The sequence below is a fragment of the Malurus melanocephalus genome, unplaced genomic scaffold, assembly GCF_030028575.1.
Source record: "Malurus melanocephalus ecotype Western Australia unplaced genomic scaffold, MMel_1.1 scaffold_41, whole genome shotgun sequence".
Classification (NCBI taxonomy): Eukaryota; Metazoa; Chordata; class Aves; order Passeriformes; family Maluridae; genus Malurus; species Malurus melanocephalus.
Window position 1 is genome coordinate 1,257,935 of NW_026623273.1, and position 19,177 is coordinate 1,277,111.

The following is a 19,177-nucleotide window of genomic DNA, read 5'->3' on the forward strand; positions in this document are numbered from 1 at the left end:
GAAAATGCAAAAACAAACAAACCCCAGAATTAGAAAGGACATATAATTAAATGTTTCTGGTCCCAATCCCTTCTTCTTTACAGCACAGATCCTTTATGGAAAAAACACAGAGAAACACATACTTTTTTTACCACTACTCTGCCACTTAAGTATATGAGTGGACATAGAAGAAAACAAAAATGAGTTGAAAGGAACCAGAATAAAGATCATAACTACATTAATTCACAAATACAAGAAACACACTTACTTCACTGAGWGAAGCTGGCTGAGGACAGTACAATGGTGGTGCTGGAAGATAGAGCCCAACTGGAACCAAACCATAAAATTTTCTGCCAAGATCCTTGGCAGAATCCATCAAAAGCTGAAACGTCTCTGAGAGAATATCAACATCTGCCATAACAGCTGCTTTCAGTAGTTCCTGTATTGAACTATAAAGAACATCTGCATCTTCTTCCTCAATGGGATCTACAAAATATTAAGCACAGAAACTGATAAACTAATTGAATCAATACATGGATTTTCATTCTGACATCATGAGGTTACACTGTCTGAATTTGTATTCATATATGACAATGACAGACCTCATCTACTTGCTATAAGATCTCATACACTGAAATATAATATTCAATTAATAAGTTTTGTCCCATTACAATGGAGGCTATTGCCTTTCTTGGTAGAAAACTTAACTTTTTAGTGAGGAATTTGCTTGACATATTTCTCTGGCAAATCACTCTTACTAAGAAGGTGTAAAGTAGGTACACTACTAATAATGACTAAAGCAACTCTTTTATCTGTAAGTACATCCACCTGCTGACAAGAACTTGGAATGTTTTCATACAGAAAAAAAAAAGAGAATAAAAAGTAAGAGATTGTGCCAGTAAACTTACTGTAAAATATAAATCAGGACAGGTTGATCTAGCTAATCTAGCTAGTGTACATTTTAGAAGCAGAGTATTAAGTTACGTTATATGATGAAAAGGCCATATGCACACAGAGGAGCACAGAGACTGAGAAGTACCTAGACCCATCTAGTCAGAATAGAAAAGCGAAAGGCTTATGTCCAGAAGCCCAGAGATGCAGAATAGCAAATTATGTCCTCAGAGAAATGGACTCCTGTCCAGGCTATTGCCAGAAGAACTATCAGCCACAGAGTCCAGTTACAAAATCCAGCAAGATGAGCTATGAGTATGCCTCCCTTCAGTACCTTTTGGCTTGATGAGTTGACTCTCAAGAGTGATAGCACATAGTATAGGATGTAGAGGAAGAGCTTTTTGGGATTGCACAAGGATCATGATGGGATCCTCAGGAGAGAAACCAAAGGCTGGAGTTGAGGCAGCCTTGCTTCCACTCGGCCCCGTCCTTTGTCCCCATGAGTGAGTGACCCTCTGTGCACTGTGCTTGTATACAGTCTTTTAAGTGCCAAAGGTCAGAAAGCCTGTCTGGGATGCCAGCAACTGCAGCAACCGGAGTTAAGTCAAATCAAGTGCCAGCAGCTACAGTGGGACCACAGATCAGAGTGCCAGCATACCCCATAGTGACAAGTGGAGCAAGCAAGTAAACACATGAGCCAAAAAAGAACACTATAAGTAAACACATGAGCCAAAAAATACCAAGTCAGACTAGCTAATGAGTAAGTGAAGCATCCTACGACCAGAGGGGCAAGAGCAAGTTCATAGGAGCTCATACTATCTGCACGGACCAGTGAAGACCTGGCCAGTGGCCAGAGAGACTACTGAGAGACCTGCATGTGCGTCTCCATGTCTCCAAGGGTAAGACAAGGAGAGACCAAGGGAGTCATGACCACATGCCAGAAATACAATGTGTACATAGTTAGGTGTATGTCTCTAAAGTAAGACTCAGACTGAGCCTGGACTGACTGAGGAGCTCAGACCAGCTCTCTGCTGACAGGACTGTATTCTCAAAGCCAGCGGCTGTGGGGGTGCACAGACAGTGTGTGCCTGGGGTTGGAGAGGGTGTCTGTGAGTGGATCTGTACCAGACAAGAGAGAGGGGCTTTGGGTGCTCACATACGCAGATATGAGCAACCTGTGATACTCAGCTACTGGGTCTGCTGGCCAGCTACTCAGCTATTGTGTCTGGTGGTCAGTAAGTCAACTGTGGGTCTACTGGCCTTGCTACTGGCCCAGCTACTGGAGAGATGTACACTATACAAACAGGTATCTATATGCAGAACTTCACCCTTACAAGCAGGAGAAGGAAGTGGGACAGGACTGTTGGTGCTGCCCATGTGAGTGCTGAGCAGGTCTGTAGGTGTTGATGTGAGGCCAGCTCTATATAGGTGCTCTGTGTGTGCTTGAGTATTTGCCTGCTGGGAATACATTCTCAGCCTTGCTAGCTGCTGGACCTGGGGACCCACTTTTACAGAAAGGAAAAGCCAAAACTAAACTTCCTGTAGCTAATTTCAAGTATGATGATACTACCCATACTGTTAATACATYAATTTTTTGTTTGTGTGTTTTAATGAAGCTTCAGTTTTCTTCCAAACAAGTTAATATCAAATATAGTCAAATAAGGGTTTGGATAATACAAATGAAGAAGACAAGATTGATAATATGCTCCATTTCTGGAATGATCAAAGCCAAAACACACACTCTCATGAAGTTAAAGTGTTTGATTACACTATGACAGCAATACACACACTGGAGAAGACAAAGCAATTGCTTCTTTCTCTGACAGAGCATAACACTGAATATATAGTCAAATAACATGAGAAATAACCACAGTTATTTTCAATTTTAAGTACCTGTAAACTTCTTGTATTTCACATGTCCTGATGTTTCAGAAGTTACTGGCTGTCCTAACAAAGACTGTAACTTTTCCTGGAAAGTCTGCATCGGTAATAAGCTTAATGGCAGCTGACATTCTGTTTTTTTCAGTCTGAAAGCATAAGAAGAAACTGCTSATGAATAACAAAGTCATATCCATACATAATACAATGAAGGTCTGTTAAATGATTATCTATGCCAAAGTAACTAACTATAAGACTTTAACTCCTATGACTGCTAGGAGTCTGGGAATTAATTTCTGAGGCAATATTTATGGCTTGTCACAATAAACTTCATGCAACTAACCATATAACAAAATATAGTATACTAAATCCAAGTGTAAATTTACCTTGAGAGCTCATCAGAGTTCTGACAATACAGCTGGTAGGCCAGACCAATTGAAACAGACAGTTTCCAGTCCCCAAGTGTGTGTGCTAACCACACAGCCTCCGGAATGAGTCCACCAATAAAGAACAAATCAAGAGCATATTCAGCTGTCCACACCGATGAAAGATCCTGGTCCCTGACAGCTCTGGTAACCAAGCAATGTTGCAGTGGAATGACACGAGGAGATAAGTCTGTGGCATGAAAAACATTTTTTAAAGTTTACATAAATCCACATGCTATCAGATGAATAATCTAGAATTCATTTGTTCACATTGCTTGCTTCAGTGTACAATTCCTTTTATTAATAATTTATTTTTATTAGAGGCACACTATGGAAGCTTATCTGCAGCAGGCAGGTGCAGCCCATGCTATGGTATAATAGTGTGTTCAGAATAGCCTGTTTTTCTGCTTAATAATGTGGGATATGCAAGCAAGTGCAAAACTTGTGGGAGGTTTTTTTTTTACTTTGAAGATTTAATCACACTGATGGACCATTTGCCAATATTCTTGATATCTGCAGGATATGCCAGAGAGTACACCTGAGATAAATGGAAACCCATAGTTTTCCTAGTGTACCCATGTTGTTTGTACCCACTGTAGTGCTTGCTTCACAAGACAGAACATTAAAATGCATTTTGAGAAAGAACAGTACATAATATTCTGTGATTCTCTAATTTCAGAAGAGTATATAGAGACAAACTTCAGACGTACTTAGTATCTCCTTCTTTGTTTAGATTTAGATTTGTTTTTCCAAGCTTTGCTTCCTGGTTCTCCTGGAGAGCTGCTGACCAACATAAATTCTAAGGAGTTATTTGCTTCTCTCAGTTTCTGTTTTTCTCAGACAATGGCATTACTTAGGAGATATTCACACTAATCCATCTCGTGCAATGTAATTTTACCAAGATTGTCTCACTATGTACATCAATTTTTGCCTAATCAAGTATTAAAATCAAGATTTTATTTTGTAGGTTTTACCTGGAAAGCTACAAATAAAGCATTCAAAAGACCCTGAAGAAAGAAGTAGATACCAGTGCATGCTGTAGTACAGAAACACTACAAATACTCAATGTGTTCTACGATATTAACTCAATGTTAATATTGTAGAAAAATATGTGGCATTATAATATCAACTTACTGGTAGAGTACTTAAAATACTTCCAAACAAATCTTTATTCGCACAAACATTTGAAAAATAAGCTCTGAAAATAAAAAATTCTCAACAAGGAAATCTTTACATGGAATCTCTCTGAAACCACTCACTGTGATAAATAGTAATACTCAGAAAGAAGCTGAAAAGCAGAACTTAAATGAACAAGTACTACTCGGGTTAAAAAACAAAGCAGCCTGACTTTCCCACTTGCTTTGACAATATGGTATATGAAGCATTTTGTTTCTGAGAGCTTGACTGTCAGATAAGCAAAAAATGTTTTCCTCTGACTTTTCAGTTTGGGTCACACCAGACCACAGATACAATTCAACTACTTGTTAAGGACTGCTGTTTTCTCACTTTTGGGAGGATCAAAGTCAGTCAGAGCCCAATCCTTAGGAAAAATTATGACAAAGGATGATAAAAAGGCTGAGGTACTTAATGCTTTCCCTTTCTTAGTCTTTAATACTAAGATTGTCCTGATAAAAAAGCCCCTGAGCTGGAAGACAGGGATGGGGAACAGAATGAAGACCCCAATCCAAGGGAAAATGGTCAGCAACCTGATAGACAACTTATACACACATAGGATGGGATCCACTGAAGGAGTACTGAGGGAAGTGGAGGAAGTGCTCACTGAGCCAGCTTCCACCATTTACAGCAGTCCTGGCTCACCAGAGAGGCTCCAGCTTACTGAAAGTTGGCAAAAAAAGATACCCATTTACAAGAGGTGGAAGAAGGCTTTGGAGAACTACAGACCTGTCTGCTTGACCGTGGTGCAAGGGGAAGCCATGGATTATCTTGATATCCATCATGAGACATGCGCAGGACAACCAGGATCAGGCCCAGCCAGCTGAGATTAATAAAAGGCAGGTCCTGCTTGATCAAATGGATCTCCTTTTGTGACAGGGTGCAAGAGGACCCTGGTCCCCCTGCACAGGGTTCTGGATCCATGGACTGAGGACAATTGCATGGCCTTCATCAAGACCAACTGTCAGGCCTTGGGTCACAACAATCTCTGCAAGGAGTGCACTACAGGCTGTGGGAAGTGTCTGAAAAGTTACACAGTGGAAAAGGATCTGGGGGCACTGCTTGACAGTGGCTGATCATGAGGCAGTGTGTGCCCAGGAGGCCAAGGACATCCTGACTTGTGTCAGGAAGAGTGTGGCCAGCAGCAACAGGGCAGTGATCATCCCCTTGTACTGGTGAGGCCACACCTTGAATTATGGGGTCAGTTTTGGGCCCCTCATGAAATAAGGACATTGAGGTGCTGCAGTAGTAGGGAAACAAGTCTGGTGAAGGGTCTGGAGCACAAGTCCTGCAAGGAGCAGGTGATGGAGCTGAGGGTGTTTAGCCTGGAGGAGAGGAGGCTTAGGGGAGACCTTATCACTCTTTGCAACTGCCTGAAATGAGACTGTGGCCAGTTTGGCRTCTGTCTCTTCTCCCAGGTGCCAAGGGATAGACGACGAACTGGCTTCAAGTTATGCCAGGGAGGTTTACATTGGCTATTAGGACAAACTGCTTCCTTACAAGGGTTGTCAAGCATTTGACCACGCTGCCCAGGGAGATGAGTTGAGTCTCCATTCCTGTAGGTATTTAAAGGATGTGTAGCTGCGGTGTTCATGACATGGATGGGCTTGGCATGTTTAGTGATGGGCTTGGCAATGTTGTATCCAATGTTTGGATACAATGAAATTACGGGTGTTTTCATACTTAAATGATACTATCTTTTGGAACAAATATTGTATTACACCTCTTTTGCAACATCCTTATGGTTTTTTTTTTTCTGTCTCCTAGTCCACTGAAAAGCTGACTTGACCATCAAGTTAAAGCATAACATACATCATTGATACATATGAAAAAAACTGTAAAACTGAAGCAACCAAAACTGCTTATAAAGAAAGTACCTTGTTTAACGTGAAGTGGATGAAGGATGTCAACATTGTGTGGAGGAAAGATATAGAGCAGCTGCTTTGTGAAATAAGCAGCCATGAACCGTGCCATGGATTGAATCACAGCCATGGCAGTCTCAGTATGAATGCTGGTTACCATCCATAGTTCATGCTGAAAATACTTGGTGTCTGAAAAAAAAACCAAATTATAACATTATGTGAAAAAATATTTTGAATTTGAATGCTAATGAATAAAATAAGCATTGAACCCTATTGAATAAAATTATTTAATCGGAGTCTTTTTGAAAGGAGTCACGAACGTAAAGTGATTATACAACATAAGAAGCAAACATGTAATTTCTTGACAAGCCTTCAGAACTTACAGTGCTTAATTTTTTATACTAATTACACATTATAATAATATTAGAAGACCTTTATACTAGGTTTTTAATGGCTGGCGATGCACCCCTAGAATCCAAATTTAGACTAGCACTGAGTCAAAACCCCACTTGTTTCAACTTGGAAATTCAKATTTCTCTTAGATTTAGACTTAGCGGAAAAAAAATTTACACGCATCTGCAAAAACATTTCACTGTCAAATTAGGACTGATGACCAAACTAAAATCTGCCATTTCTTCATGTTGTATCATAAAAAAGTTAAATTAATATAAAATCAAATCACATCATTTCCCCCTAATTTTTCTTATCCAAAGTCTTTCCTTGAGAGGATTTGAATCTAAAAATATTCAACATGGCACTAGTAGTCATTAAGAGTTGTCTAAATACATATTCCAACAAGTGCAGCTGTAATATCATCTGAGGATCAGAAAACAGTCTTTAGAGTCACTGAAAACACTGYAAAGAGAAAAGCATCAAATCTGCATGTGAGTGCACAGAAAGTAGACACTAGGTTACTCAAACAGTATCAGCATACCTTATCACACTTTTAGGCAACATAAACATACCAGAAAATTTTTCCATCTGATTTGTTGAGAGCTGTGATCGCCTTAGAATTTCTCTCACCAGATGATCACAGAGTCCCTGAGCTTCACATAAGTTATATTGATACAGGTGACAAAATAATATTGCAAGATAGTATCTACGCTGAAGTAAATATGCTCTTTTTCCTCCTGCATGAAAAGATTTTAAAAAGGCAGAAGTCCAGTTGGAAAAGAAACAATAAACAAAAACAGATGCAGCAAGTGAAAGTACTAGATCTTTCCTCTCCAGAGTAATATCTACATAAGATACACTTTGAGGAGTAGAAATCAGGAGCAGTTATTTTAGGACCTGATTCTTCTATACAACCTCTAATTCCCTAGTAAGTTAATGCTCATCCACAACATTTTACTTCTAGAGATACGGCAGTTTTCAAAACAGTACTATGCATAACTGTTAAGATACAGGCGAAGATAGGAGAGCTTAAGGAAGCCTTCAAAGTACAGTGGAGTTCCTTAGACATCCACCAAATTTCCAATATTCTTAACATTTGTCCTCAATGAAGGGGGAAAGAAATTTTTTTCCTCATTCTAATAACCAGCAAAAAATTCTCACATGATGCCTGGTAAAAGAATCCTGTATGCTTGTTACAAAATTCTTACAAAAACTCCTCACAAAAGTTTTATTTTATTTTCTGAACTCTAATTATTTTCATTTTTCAGCTATTAAATGAACTTATTTTTGTTTAGCTGTTTTTCATTGTCTCTTTCTTGCCCACAAATATATCTAGAGCTTTTCTGTACCAAGTACTTCATAATCACAAGAAGGCTTTGATATTAAAATAGAAATTCACAGAATTCTATTAAAATAGAATTTTCCCAGAGAGTAACCAGACCTAAGTTTTGACAGGTCTCTATTCATCCCATCCTAACTTCAGATATGCATCCTTTATGTGTCTCATGGCCTCTTTTTGAAAGGAGTCACGAATGTAAAGTGATTATACCACTTAACCCTTCCACCCTCAAAGATTTTCTCTCTTACCTTTTGTCTTCAGTTCACAAAGAGATCTTTTCCAAATGTCCACAGATTCTCTGTATGAGCCTAAAAGGAACTGCTCCTCACCTATAAAAGTCACATATTAAGAAATTAAAAGCTCTACATAGCTATTTTTACATGTACAAACACATATGATCTTATTTCAGTATCACATATGTAATGAAAGCAGAATAAAATATGTGAGCTCACAGTATACTTCTATTCTCACAATTAAGTCTAAGTTTTGAGCATCTGAGAGAAGATGACTTTGAATACTCTTCCCCAGGACAGCTAATGTATTAGCTCACCTCCAGAAGGAGCTAATGTATTGYATGGAGTGCTGTAGAAAGTGAAGCTAGAAATGTCATTTCAGGGAGAGAGATCAAAAATATGGCAAGGAAACAGAATAGTAGAGGGAGACATAAGTGGGAAGCTGAGCTTATCAGGGTATAAGTCAAAAGGAAGGTTGAACATAGGACAGTAAAGTGTAAGGAATTAGGCTACAACTACATACTGTTCAGAAAATAAATATGCTAGATTAAGTCAATTACTTTAGATTACACCAATTTAGAGGCTTAGTTGATGCTGACTACGTCTGTGGATACAACATGCTCATGACCACAATGATCACATGGAATGAACAAGATTTCTACACAGAAATCCAATCAGAGGCATACTGTGATACCCATTATTTCAGAAGAAACAACACAGAACAAAGGAGATTGGAATTAAAATCTTCCATTCAGTTTTTTTAGGATATGGCTTAAAGCAAACTGAAGTAAATTCAGGTTTTTTTATTTAGCTCAACAAGTTCTCAAGATGATAATACAATCTACAGGCACACCAGGAAAATAAATATTTAAGACAGAGTTCTGATAAGAATTTTAAGGTAAGTCCCAATGTTCACTTTTTAAAAACCTGGTAGTCAGGCACTGATTGTTATTAAGTCAGACCTAATTTTCTTCATTTTCAATTAACATCTGTACTCACCAGATACAGAATTAATCTTCAGATGTTGTTCTAATGTCACTCCTGAAGACTGGATGATTGCTTGTATATGACTTAAAAGCAACGACACAACAGAAGTCTCTTCTGCATTCTTGTTCACTGCTCTTTTCAGCTGCACCTGATACCACACCACTTTCTTATATAATAGTCGCCATAGTACAGTTAACCTATAATTCAAGAAGTACAATATTATGAAATCAAGCATGAATCAACAAACTAGCTTACATCAATTTCTTACTTTCTTTTATTTTATATGCACCTGAAAATTAAGTTGTATCAACTACTTTCTTCACTTCAGTGAGAGGAAAAAATGAAAAACTTTTTGTCTTGTTTTGGACTTACAAACATTGATTCTTCTGAATTTTCTTAAACACAGAAATCTATGTTAAAGACTTAAACAACCCCAAAATTAATCCCCTCGCTAGTTAAACAATGGGGAAATTGAATAATCTCAGACAGAGAACCACAAAACAGGTATACAGAATCTTTATGAACAAGACGATTAAAACTGATTAAGACTGATTAAGACTGATTAAAAACACCATTCAAGCATAACACAGAAAAGCAAAGATAGGAAAACAAGACTGAGCATAGTTTTAGGGCTGGCAAGCCTCTGTTACCTAGCACAGYCCTATTAGATTTATCAGCTCAGATATGTAACAAGTTTAACAGTAAAAGCAAATACACATTGTTAGAGACTTGAAAAAGCTTGCATGAAACTACAACACATCTGTATCTTCAAGTACTACTGGGTTCATAATTAATATATAGAGGCAGTTACATGCACATTGCTCAGCACCTGGAACAAAATTTATCAAAAGCACGGATTATCTTCTCAGAGACAACTGAAACWTGCATATCAGATTTGCAATAAATCCCTATATCTAGGGATTATTGAAGAAATACCTTTGACTGTAATAGGATTAAATTAGTGAGTCATAATGCTTCTTAGTTTTTAAATTTCTGGAAAWGAGAAGCCTACCCATGTGAATAATATACTTTGGTTCATTTGAGTTTTGCAGTGTGGAAATACTCCAGTGATATCAGTATACTTTCCAAAAGCTGGACAGCACACTTAAATTTAAATGTCTTTCAAGTTTATGTGTATGGAASAAATAGCTCTGATGGTTTAGTAAGTTTCCATAAATGGGTTTTTCTTATTGCTGTGAGACATCACATCCATAATGAACGAAACCCTTGCTGACTAGACTGACACTGTTGACATATTGCATATGAGCAGACTCTTGCTCCGTAGAGTTTGAAATTGGGAAAGAATGAATGTGCAAGAGGCAGTTAAAGMATCTGAAGTTTTTAATACCTGGACTGATGCTGCGCTACTGGGCCTGGTGTGAGCTGTCAACCCTTCAGTTATCTCCTAACTGAACTGCAGTGGTAATTTAGTCACCATAACTAAACTATATTCAACTATAAGACTGGGCCTTAATCTGTATTCTTTAATTGGTTATCATTCCTTTCCATGAAGCAAAAGGCAGGACAAAAAACCCAAAGAATAATGCAATTATAGTTTAACTCCTACAATTTTTGTTTCCTCATATAGAACCACTTAGGTCACAAAACAYCCATAAGTTCATTAATGGTCCAACCATTAACATTGTCAAGAACATCTCTAAATCATGTCCCTGGACATTACAGCTACCCATCCTTTAAACAGGAAAGGAGATTTAATCCACTTCCCCAGCCAGCCTGGTCCAATGCTTGATAGCCCTTTCAGACACCGTGGGGCCCAGACCTGGACACAGAACTTGATGTGTTGCCTCACCAGTGCCAGGTACAGAAGAACAGCCACTTCCCTGGTCCTGCTGCCAGGATTCCATTGGCCTTTGTGGCCACTTGGGCATACTCCAGCTYATGTTCAGCTGCTATCAACCAGCACTCCCATGTCCTTTTCTGCTGGGCCAGGCACTCTACCCCAGCCTGTGGTGCTTCCTGTGGTTGTCATGACCCAAGGGCAGGACCCGGCCCTTGGCCTTGTTGAACCTCAGCCCATTGGCCTCAGCCCACGGATCCAGCCTGTCCAGATGCCCCTGCAGAGCCTTCCTGCCCTCCAGAACATCAACACTCACACCCAGYTTAGTGCTATTTGTGAACTGACTAATGGTGCTCTCCATCCCCTCATCCAGATCACTGAAAAAGATTAGTCAGGCTGGACCCAGCATTGAGCCCCAGGGAACACCACTAGTGACCAGCTGCAGCTGGACGTAACTTCATTCACCACCACTCCCTGGGCCTGGCTATCAGCCAGCTSTTAATCCAGCAGAGGACTCCTGTCCAAGTCAGGAGCTGCCAGCTTCTCCAGGAGAAAACTGTGGGAACCTAYGTCAAAGGCTTTACCCAAGTCCAGGTAGACAATATCCACAGACTTTGCTTCCAAGTGGGTCACCTGTCACAGAAGACCAGGTTGGTCATGCAGGATCTCTCTTTCATAAACCTGTGCTGGCTGGGCCTGATCACCTGGTTTTGCGCTACATTTTTTTCCCTATGAAAAGATTATTCATACCTTTTTTCTGTTTTTGTGTCATGGTTTACTTGAGGAGGCTCTCCAAGCAGACATTTCAGTGACCTGAATTGCTGAGTAGTATTGTCATCAAGAACTAAGAAAAGAGGCACAGTGAGGGAGTCAAGTTCCACAAGAATGTTACTATCAGGAGATGCACAAAAATTCTCATACTGTAGAAYACACACTCTACTTAGTGTGTGAGAAACCATTTTCAAAAGACAGAAGCACGCTAAAAGGTTTTTTGAGTACAACTGATCCTGTTTCTGTATAAGCATCTGTTTTAGAGTTCCCAGTGTCAGCTCTGCCAAATGCTCAGTCACACTGGCTCTTGAATGCCAGTATAAGGCAGTCAAACACTGCTGAAAATATTTCAGGACACAATGCATCCATTGAGTGTTCTTCACAGACTTGTTTAAAGATGCATCCTGGTTTAGCAAAGTACATTTCACAAACTGAACAATGCTCAAAAAATGGATAATGCAGTTCACTGTGTAACTCAGTAACACATCTTTGTCTTCCATGTTTTTTGAAATCCCTATCTGCCATGCAGCAAGGAGGTTCTTCTGAACAGAATATAGTTCCAATGAAGATTTATCTTCCTCTTCAATATCATCTTCTGCATGGATGGTATCAAACATTGATGCAAATTCTAAGGCGCCTTGATCAGCTTGACCAACAAATGAATGGATTCTTTGGTTATAGAAGCTGGAAGGGCTACTGCAAAGCTGCTTTTCATTGTCTGATTCTTCTTCATGGTCCTAAATCAGACAAGCAAAAAGTCAACAGTTTAATTCAAGCTTACTATGAGAGAGAGAGTGGAAAGAACACAGACTAAGGAATCACCATTTAGTCAGTCTCACAAATGAAATTTTTATGCCGAATTACCTTGCTTAAATGCTAGTACATTTAATAAACTGCAGTTTCATCTCAATRTCAAATTAAATGTAGTTCTTTGCAAAATAGTTGGGCAGAGAGAAATTAAATTACCTAACCATGAAATTACACTGTCAGTACAGCAGTAGATTTTATATCAGAAACCCTGTCCTTCATTAAGCCTAGACTACAAGACAGAGATTTTGCCAGATACCTGTAAGATAGGAAAGCTATTCAACAAAAGCTCAAAAGCTTCAAAGAACAAACCAAAACCCAAAAGCATTAAATGAAGATGGGAAAGCCTGCACAGTAACTATGACCACAGGGCAACTTTTCCAAAAGACACATACAAATTTTGGAATTGATTAAAGAATCCTCTAAAATTGAGGATAAAAATAAGTATCTTACTCAATAAGGAGAACACAGTTATGAAAATACTCTACACTCCCACTATATTTAATAGCTAATATTACATTTTATTTTAAAGTGAAGCTAAAGTATTAGGTCTCCAGGGAGACCTTACACCACCATTCATTACATAAAGGGGGCTACAAGAGAGCAGGAGAGAGGGTTTTTATAGGACATGTAGTGATAGGACAAGGGGCAATGGTTTTAAAATGAGAGAGGGCAAGCTTAGATAAGATGTTATGCAGAAATTCTTTACTGTCACAGTGCTGAGACTCTGGAACGGGTTGCCCAGAGAATTGGTGGCTGTCCTACATCTGAAGGGTCCAAGAYCAGGCTGGATGGGGCTTTGAGTGGCCTGGTCTAGYGGAAGTTGTCCCTGCCCCTGGCAGGTGGTTGGAACTGGAYGATTCTTAAGATCCTTCCAACCAAAACATTCTATGTATTGAATATATATAAATTGATATATATATATTTGTAGATTAGAACACATTCTTCAAAAAGTGAATACATGCTGAAAGAGACAATATGCTTAAAAATAAAAATCAAGTATCAGTGTAAGAAAAATAAGCATATTCCTCACACCTATAAAGAAAATTTAACCAATATTGTATTATTTTAAATACATCTAATAAGAGCAAATAAAACTATATTATCTTGAAAAACTCAACTTACTGTTACTTCCATTTAGAATACCTTAAACTTATATGATTTCACAATGTTAAGTGGAAAAATGCTAAGTACCAGTAAATCCATGGTTTTCTCATTCATTTCTGTTGTGTCCTCCTTCAGGAATCTCGGAATGGTAGAAAAGATAGAACTTTGATTTTGAAATTGCTTTAAAAGACTAGCTTTTAAAGACAATAGTGATCGTAAATACCGAGATCTCTCTTTAGACTAAAAAGAAATAACAAATAATAGAAAACATAGTATCAGTTTCAAGCAAGACAGATTCTTCCTAAACAAGTCAAGGAAATCGGCTACTGATGTAAAATGCTTCAGTTCAAATGTCCCAGACAAGCAGGAAGAACAGGTGAGCAAGCATCTGTTGCACAGAAACAAACTATCATTTGACCAAGCTTCGGGGAAGCAGAATTCTCTGACACCAGACAACTTTAGTTTGCTTCATACTGAAAAAATCTGCTTTCTTGATGCCTGAAAACACCCTAGAAATTTGCCTATAYGTAGCATTTTCTTGCATTTGTACTAGGAACATATCTCTTTATATCCTCAAATCCTTGCTCACTATTCTAGCTTATGCAGGAACACCATGATAGCTCACATCTCCACAAATACAGAAGAGAAACTGAATTGGAAGGGAAGTTGTATTCTATYAGCAAATGCAAAATTTCTGAACATCTTATGTGGTTGGCAACAGTTGCAGGACCTCATCCTTCAATAGTTTTTCTTCTCCCAGACTTAGCTCAATTTAGAAGCGACACAAAATTCAACAAAAATGCTTTAAGTATGCTTTAGTTGCCACTCTTCACTAAAGATCTAGTGGAAAAATGTAGGGAGCACCATTGGGACTAAAGCATAGAGGATTTACAGAATTCTTTCTGCATCATTCTGAAAGAGTGAGTTGGTCACAGTAGCATAAAGGCCTGTCAATGCTCTGAATCAACTCTACAGGTGTAGAAATCCCTGTTTCTTATAGTTCCATAAAAAATAATATAGTGGCAGTTCAGACTGTCCCACTCACTACATTTACTGAAATATCACCCAGACATCTAAAGAATAAAATGTCAGGAAAACTGACATTTTAATCCTGAATAAAATGTCAGGAAAACATTGTTTTGCAGCTGCACACTTATTCATATACATGAATTTTTTTACTTAAAGCCTACAAAATATTTCATAACCCTACCTTGAAGTTCAGCAAATTCCGACGGATATTTTCAAGCTTTTGGGTTGAATCAAGTAAAAGGGATCTTACAAATCCTGATGGTGAAAAGTTATTAGGAAATCTAAGCAGTGTTATCATGTATCCGTCAGAGACAATGAGGTAGGGTAGTCTTGGATGTGAAGCAACAGAAAATCTCTGTCTCATAGGGTCACGTTCAGAATCTGAWGAACCAAGACATTGGCTGGAGTCTTGACAAAAAGAGAGGTGCTGTCTAGAACAGAGATACATAAAAAATTAAGAAACAACTATCCTATGAAATAATCATGAACAGAATAACTTCAGAACATTTAGTACCATGCACTCTACTGTCCAAGTAAGTCCTTTGAGGGACCCAGGAAAGAGTCTAAACTTTTGCATGATGAGCACTCAGGACAACACTGTGCTTGCCAGATGACAGTATTTTACTACAGTACCTTTTATTTAAATGAATTAAAATTATTTTTCAGTTTYCACTTACTATTTCATTAGTGTTAATTGTATTTTTTTGTAATTTGACTTCAAATTTCTACATTGCACTTTAACTAGCCCTTATGTGCTATGACAAATGCTTAAAGATGAAATTGTAAGGGTTAGGCTAAAAAARTCATATATGAAAGACAAAAAATGCCTGAAAATCTCAATCTTATGATTTCAGCATCAATTCAGATATTCAAAAAAAAATTATACAAACACACAAGTCTTCTTTTTCAAGAAGATCTTTCTTATACAGAAACCCTCCTGAGTTCCAGAAAGCTGTGCRATATGTCTTCTGATATTAGCCATGTAACACATTGCAGATGTTTATTTGAAAAAGAAATAGCTGCATACATTCAATATATCATCATAATTTATGTATTTTAATACATTTTAGTGTCTGATTTTTCAACCAGATAGTGTAAGAAGGTAGTATAATGCTTTGAAAGTCTTAATGAGGTGTTATATTTACATACCATCTGGTTTAAATCATACAAAATATAAGATTTAAAAAAAAAATAATTAAAGTTTAGATTCTATTTTGTTTTCACTATTTAGACTCTATTACTTTGAGTTTATGCTAAAGTGTGTTATCAAAGATCCTTCTACTCTCTARTGTACTCAGCAGCACAATCTCAGAATTTAGACCTGGAGAATCCCGAGACAACACTTTAAAAACTAACTGGATTCTGTCCATGCAAATAAGCTATTTACAATATCTTAGAATATCTTACGTTAAATTCTATAGGTAAAATAAACAGTGAGCAGAGAAATAGCACTGGATCAACTTGCACTTTTAGTATATCTGTAAGTTTAATATCTTATATCATAAAAACATGCTGATTTTAATTATTAGTAAATACAAATAGTTGTAGAAAAACAAATCACTATGTATACTTACATTGTCACAATGTCAATTTTCATCACGACAAACGCATTATAAGAAATAGAAGAGAACTATGAATGAGAAACAGATACTGGAAAGACACATGAAAAGCAATAGAGTGAATTTGAAAGATTACATTTATGCAAAATTATAATAAATATGATAGAAAGTAAGGTAAGACCATAAGACAGAAATGAATAAACCTTTTCAAACCCTTTTACCTGTATGTTATTAGTGGATGAAATGGAATAAACTGTGCTGGTCCAAATTCTACTGAGCATCCAGAAGCAATTAATGTCAGCAATTCACCCATACAAGTCAATAAAATCAAAGATCCACGTTTTAACATGCAAGCCAAGAAAAGGCTATCTGGAGTCCAACTCATATCACCAACCCAGTAAGATCTAGATTGGGCAGGTAAAAAAAAAAAWTTTCTCTGTCAAATTTCTGCTTCAGAGGGCTAGGTTAGTTATAAAACAAATAAACAAACCAAAACACAAAACCAAAAAATGCACAGCAGCAGCAGAAACAGCATYAGTTACTGACCTGATGAACCTGGATGGGGTCATGTTATTCTTGCTACTACAACCTTTAAGGCTACCCGAAATAGTTACAAAATTCAATGTGTTTAAAAACAAAACCTGAGTTGCCTAGAAAGAAAAATAAAAGTAAAGACATCATAAATGTTAGTATCAAAATGTCATTATTGTAAAAAAAGCCTACTACTAACTTATACATAATATTTGGTGTACTGGTAATATTATTTTAATAAAAGTGATATTGCACTTAAATATTTATTACTATTTGAAAATTTATTAAATTCTACACCTTGTTGTACATTTGAAAAATAACTGAGGAGTATTATACTTAATGTATAATTCAATATTCTTCTTAACATAACTTTTCCTAAAACACTAAATATACTATCACTCTTCTTTAGTATTGTTGGTAATTAACAACTGGAGCTTTGAAGGACTGCATTGTCCAAACCTGATATATTGAGCAAGTTGGTCCATGCTCCCTGTCATCTTTAGTCTTAAAAAGTACATTACAATTTGATCTCTAAGTTGTTAAAAGGAATAACATTATGAAGTGGGAATTCCAAAACACGTTAAGCTGAGGCTTGACTGAGAATCACTGAGAATCTTTGCAGACACAATGAAGTAACTGAAATCAATTTCTTTATTACTGCAGTTTAGAAATGACAGAGGATGTTATACCAACTTCTAACTGAACACCACATTCRAAAAATTGAGTTGTAGTAGACATTTTAACTATTAATGTAATTCCAGGTCCCCTTGTGAGTGCTGACAAATCATCCTAAAACTGTGTTTTAAAATGCTTGTTACCACTTCATTCAAACTGAACTCTTAGCTTWAATGATATGCTGTCATACATACCTTTGGATCAGCTTGATTAACAGCKACTGCAAGCAAAAGTCCATCTCCTGCAAATGCACATAGCAGAGCTCCCCTGGACTTTACAGACACACACTGAGGAACCAAATTAGCAAGAGAACAAGTCTGCTGTACCCACTGGACCTGGTATGGCAAAGAACTGAATACCAACAAAAAGACAACAAAACCAAGCAAGTGGTTACTCCATTATGCTGAATGGGATGATTCATGTATAGTAAAAAAACATACAAGATAAAACCAAATACAGCATGAGCTATTAAAAAAAATGAGACAAAAAAAAGTTTTTTCTTCAAATGCCTTACCAATGACAAAAATATTTTGTATTTACTCAAGTTTAAAAATTATGTTTGAGCATTAAGAATTCTTTTTTAGGGGCAGGAAGTTGGGCTATAACTCTAGAACATGCAAATAATTATTGATCAATGACATATGAATGAGACACTTGCATTCTAGCCAAGAAGAGAGTCCTCAGATGTAACACCATCCAACACAGGAATAATCAGAATTTGAAAATCAATAGTATGCTGCTCTGAACAAAAAAGCTGTGGATGCCCTATTACTGGAAGTGTTCGAGGACAGGCTGGTTTATACTTCCAGCAACCTGATCTAGTGGAAGATATTCCTGCCCATGGAAGAGCAGTTAGTCTATGCGACCACTGCAAGTGCCTTTCAAGCCAAACCATTCTGTGATCCTAAAAAGATTCATAACATGACAGAAAACACAATAAAGTTTCTGTCTTGAAGTATGCCACCTAACTGACGGAAAAAAAAAAGCATTAACATGAAAAAATTAATTAAACAATAGCAAGCAACGAWACTAAGCATGGGTTGGCATAAGAAAATAAAAGTGAGAAGATGTCTCAGAAATTTAGTTACAATTTCAGCCTGCAATTACTKTGTATAGGCAGACAGACAGATACATAGATAGGCATTTCTGCACTGGGTATGTTATGTTCTATTTCACTTTTATATTACCAGAAGGGTATTACCATGCCACTGATAAACTGAAGATTAGGTTAGGTCAAGGAGGACATCATTACAAAATCAGTATCAAAAGGACATCATGTAACAAAAGCATTTATACCATGTCAAGTGTAGAGCAAAATTTTAGCAAGTCATTCAAATAATACCTGCAGAAGACATATATATCTATGCGTTTAAATGGATATGTCACTTAGGAAGAGGAATGAACTATACATGTGCTCCAGATTATTAATCAATTGCATTTTTAAGTGGTTGTATCAATATAACTATTTCAGTACTTGGTCCCARCCCAGATAAAGAAACGAACATGCACACTTTGACATTGAGCAGAAGAAATGAAATGGGCAACAGGAAACAAAACATGCAAACCTGCGTAATAAAGAAGAGGAAGAGACAGTCAGGGCATTCATTGCTGCACAGTATAAGAAATGTAAGAAAATTTAAGATGCATAAGCAGCGCAGGAAAAAAACAAGAAAAATACATTCCATTATCATTATGCAAAAAACTATGACCTAAAACAGATACGTATCAACAGATGTAAGC

At 37.3% G+C, this 19,177-nt stretch overlaps 1 protein-coding gene across 1 annotated transcript in view; it reads right to left on the minus strand.

Moving 5' to 3' along the window:
• CPLANE1 (ciliogenesis and planar polarity effector complex subunit 1) overlaps positions 1-19,177 on the minus strand; it is a 58,003-nt gene that overhangs the window by 35,016 nt on the left and 3,810 nt on the right. Inside the window, exons 7-19 of the mRNA XM_057364685.1 lie at positions 17,632-17,788; positions 16,778-16,881; positions 16,453-16,635; positions 14,854-15,103; positions 13,731-13,883; positions 11,709-12,466; positions 9,173-9,357; positions 8,189-8,269; positions 7,174-7,338; positions 6,224-6,397; positions 3,135-3,363; positions 2,764-2,897; positions 248-465 (exon numbers count right to left, since the gene is read on the minus strand). Coding sequence (XP_057220668.1) covers positions 248-465; positions 2,764-2,897; positions 3,135-3,363; positions 6,224-6,397; positions 7,174-7,338; positions 8,189-8,269; positions 9,173-9,357; positions 11,709-12,466; positions 13,731-13,883; positions 14,854-15,103; positions 16,453-16,635; positions 16,778-16,881; positions 17,632-17,788 — 2,791 coding nt within the window. The remainder of the gene's footprint in view (positions 1-247; positions 466-2,763; positions 2,898-3,134; positions 3,364-6,223; positions 6,398-7,173; positions 7,339-8,188; positions 8,270-9,172; positions 9,358-11,708; positions 12,467-13,730; positions 13,884-14,853; positions 15,104-16,452; positions 16,636-16,777; positions 16,882-17,631; positions 17,789-19,177) is intronic.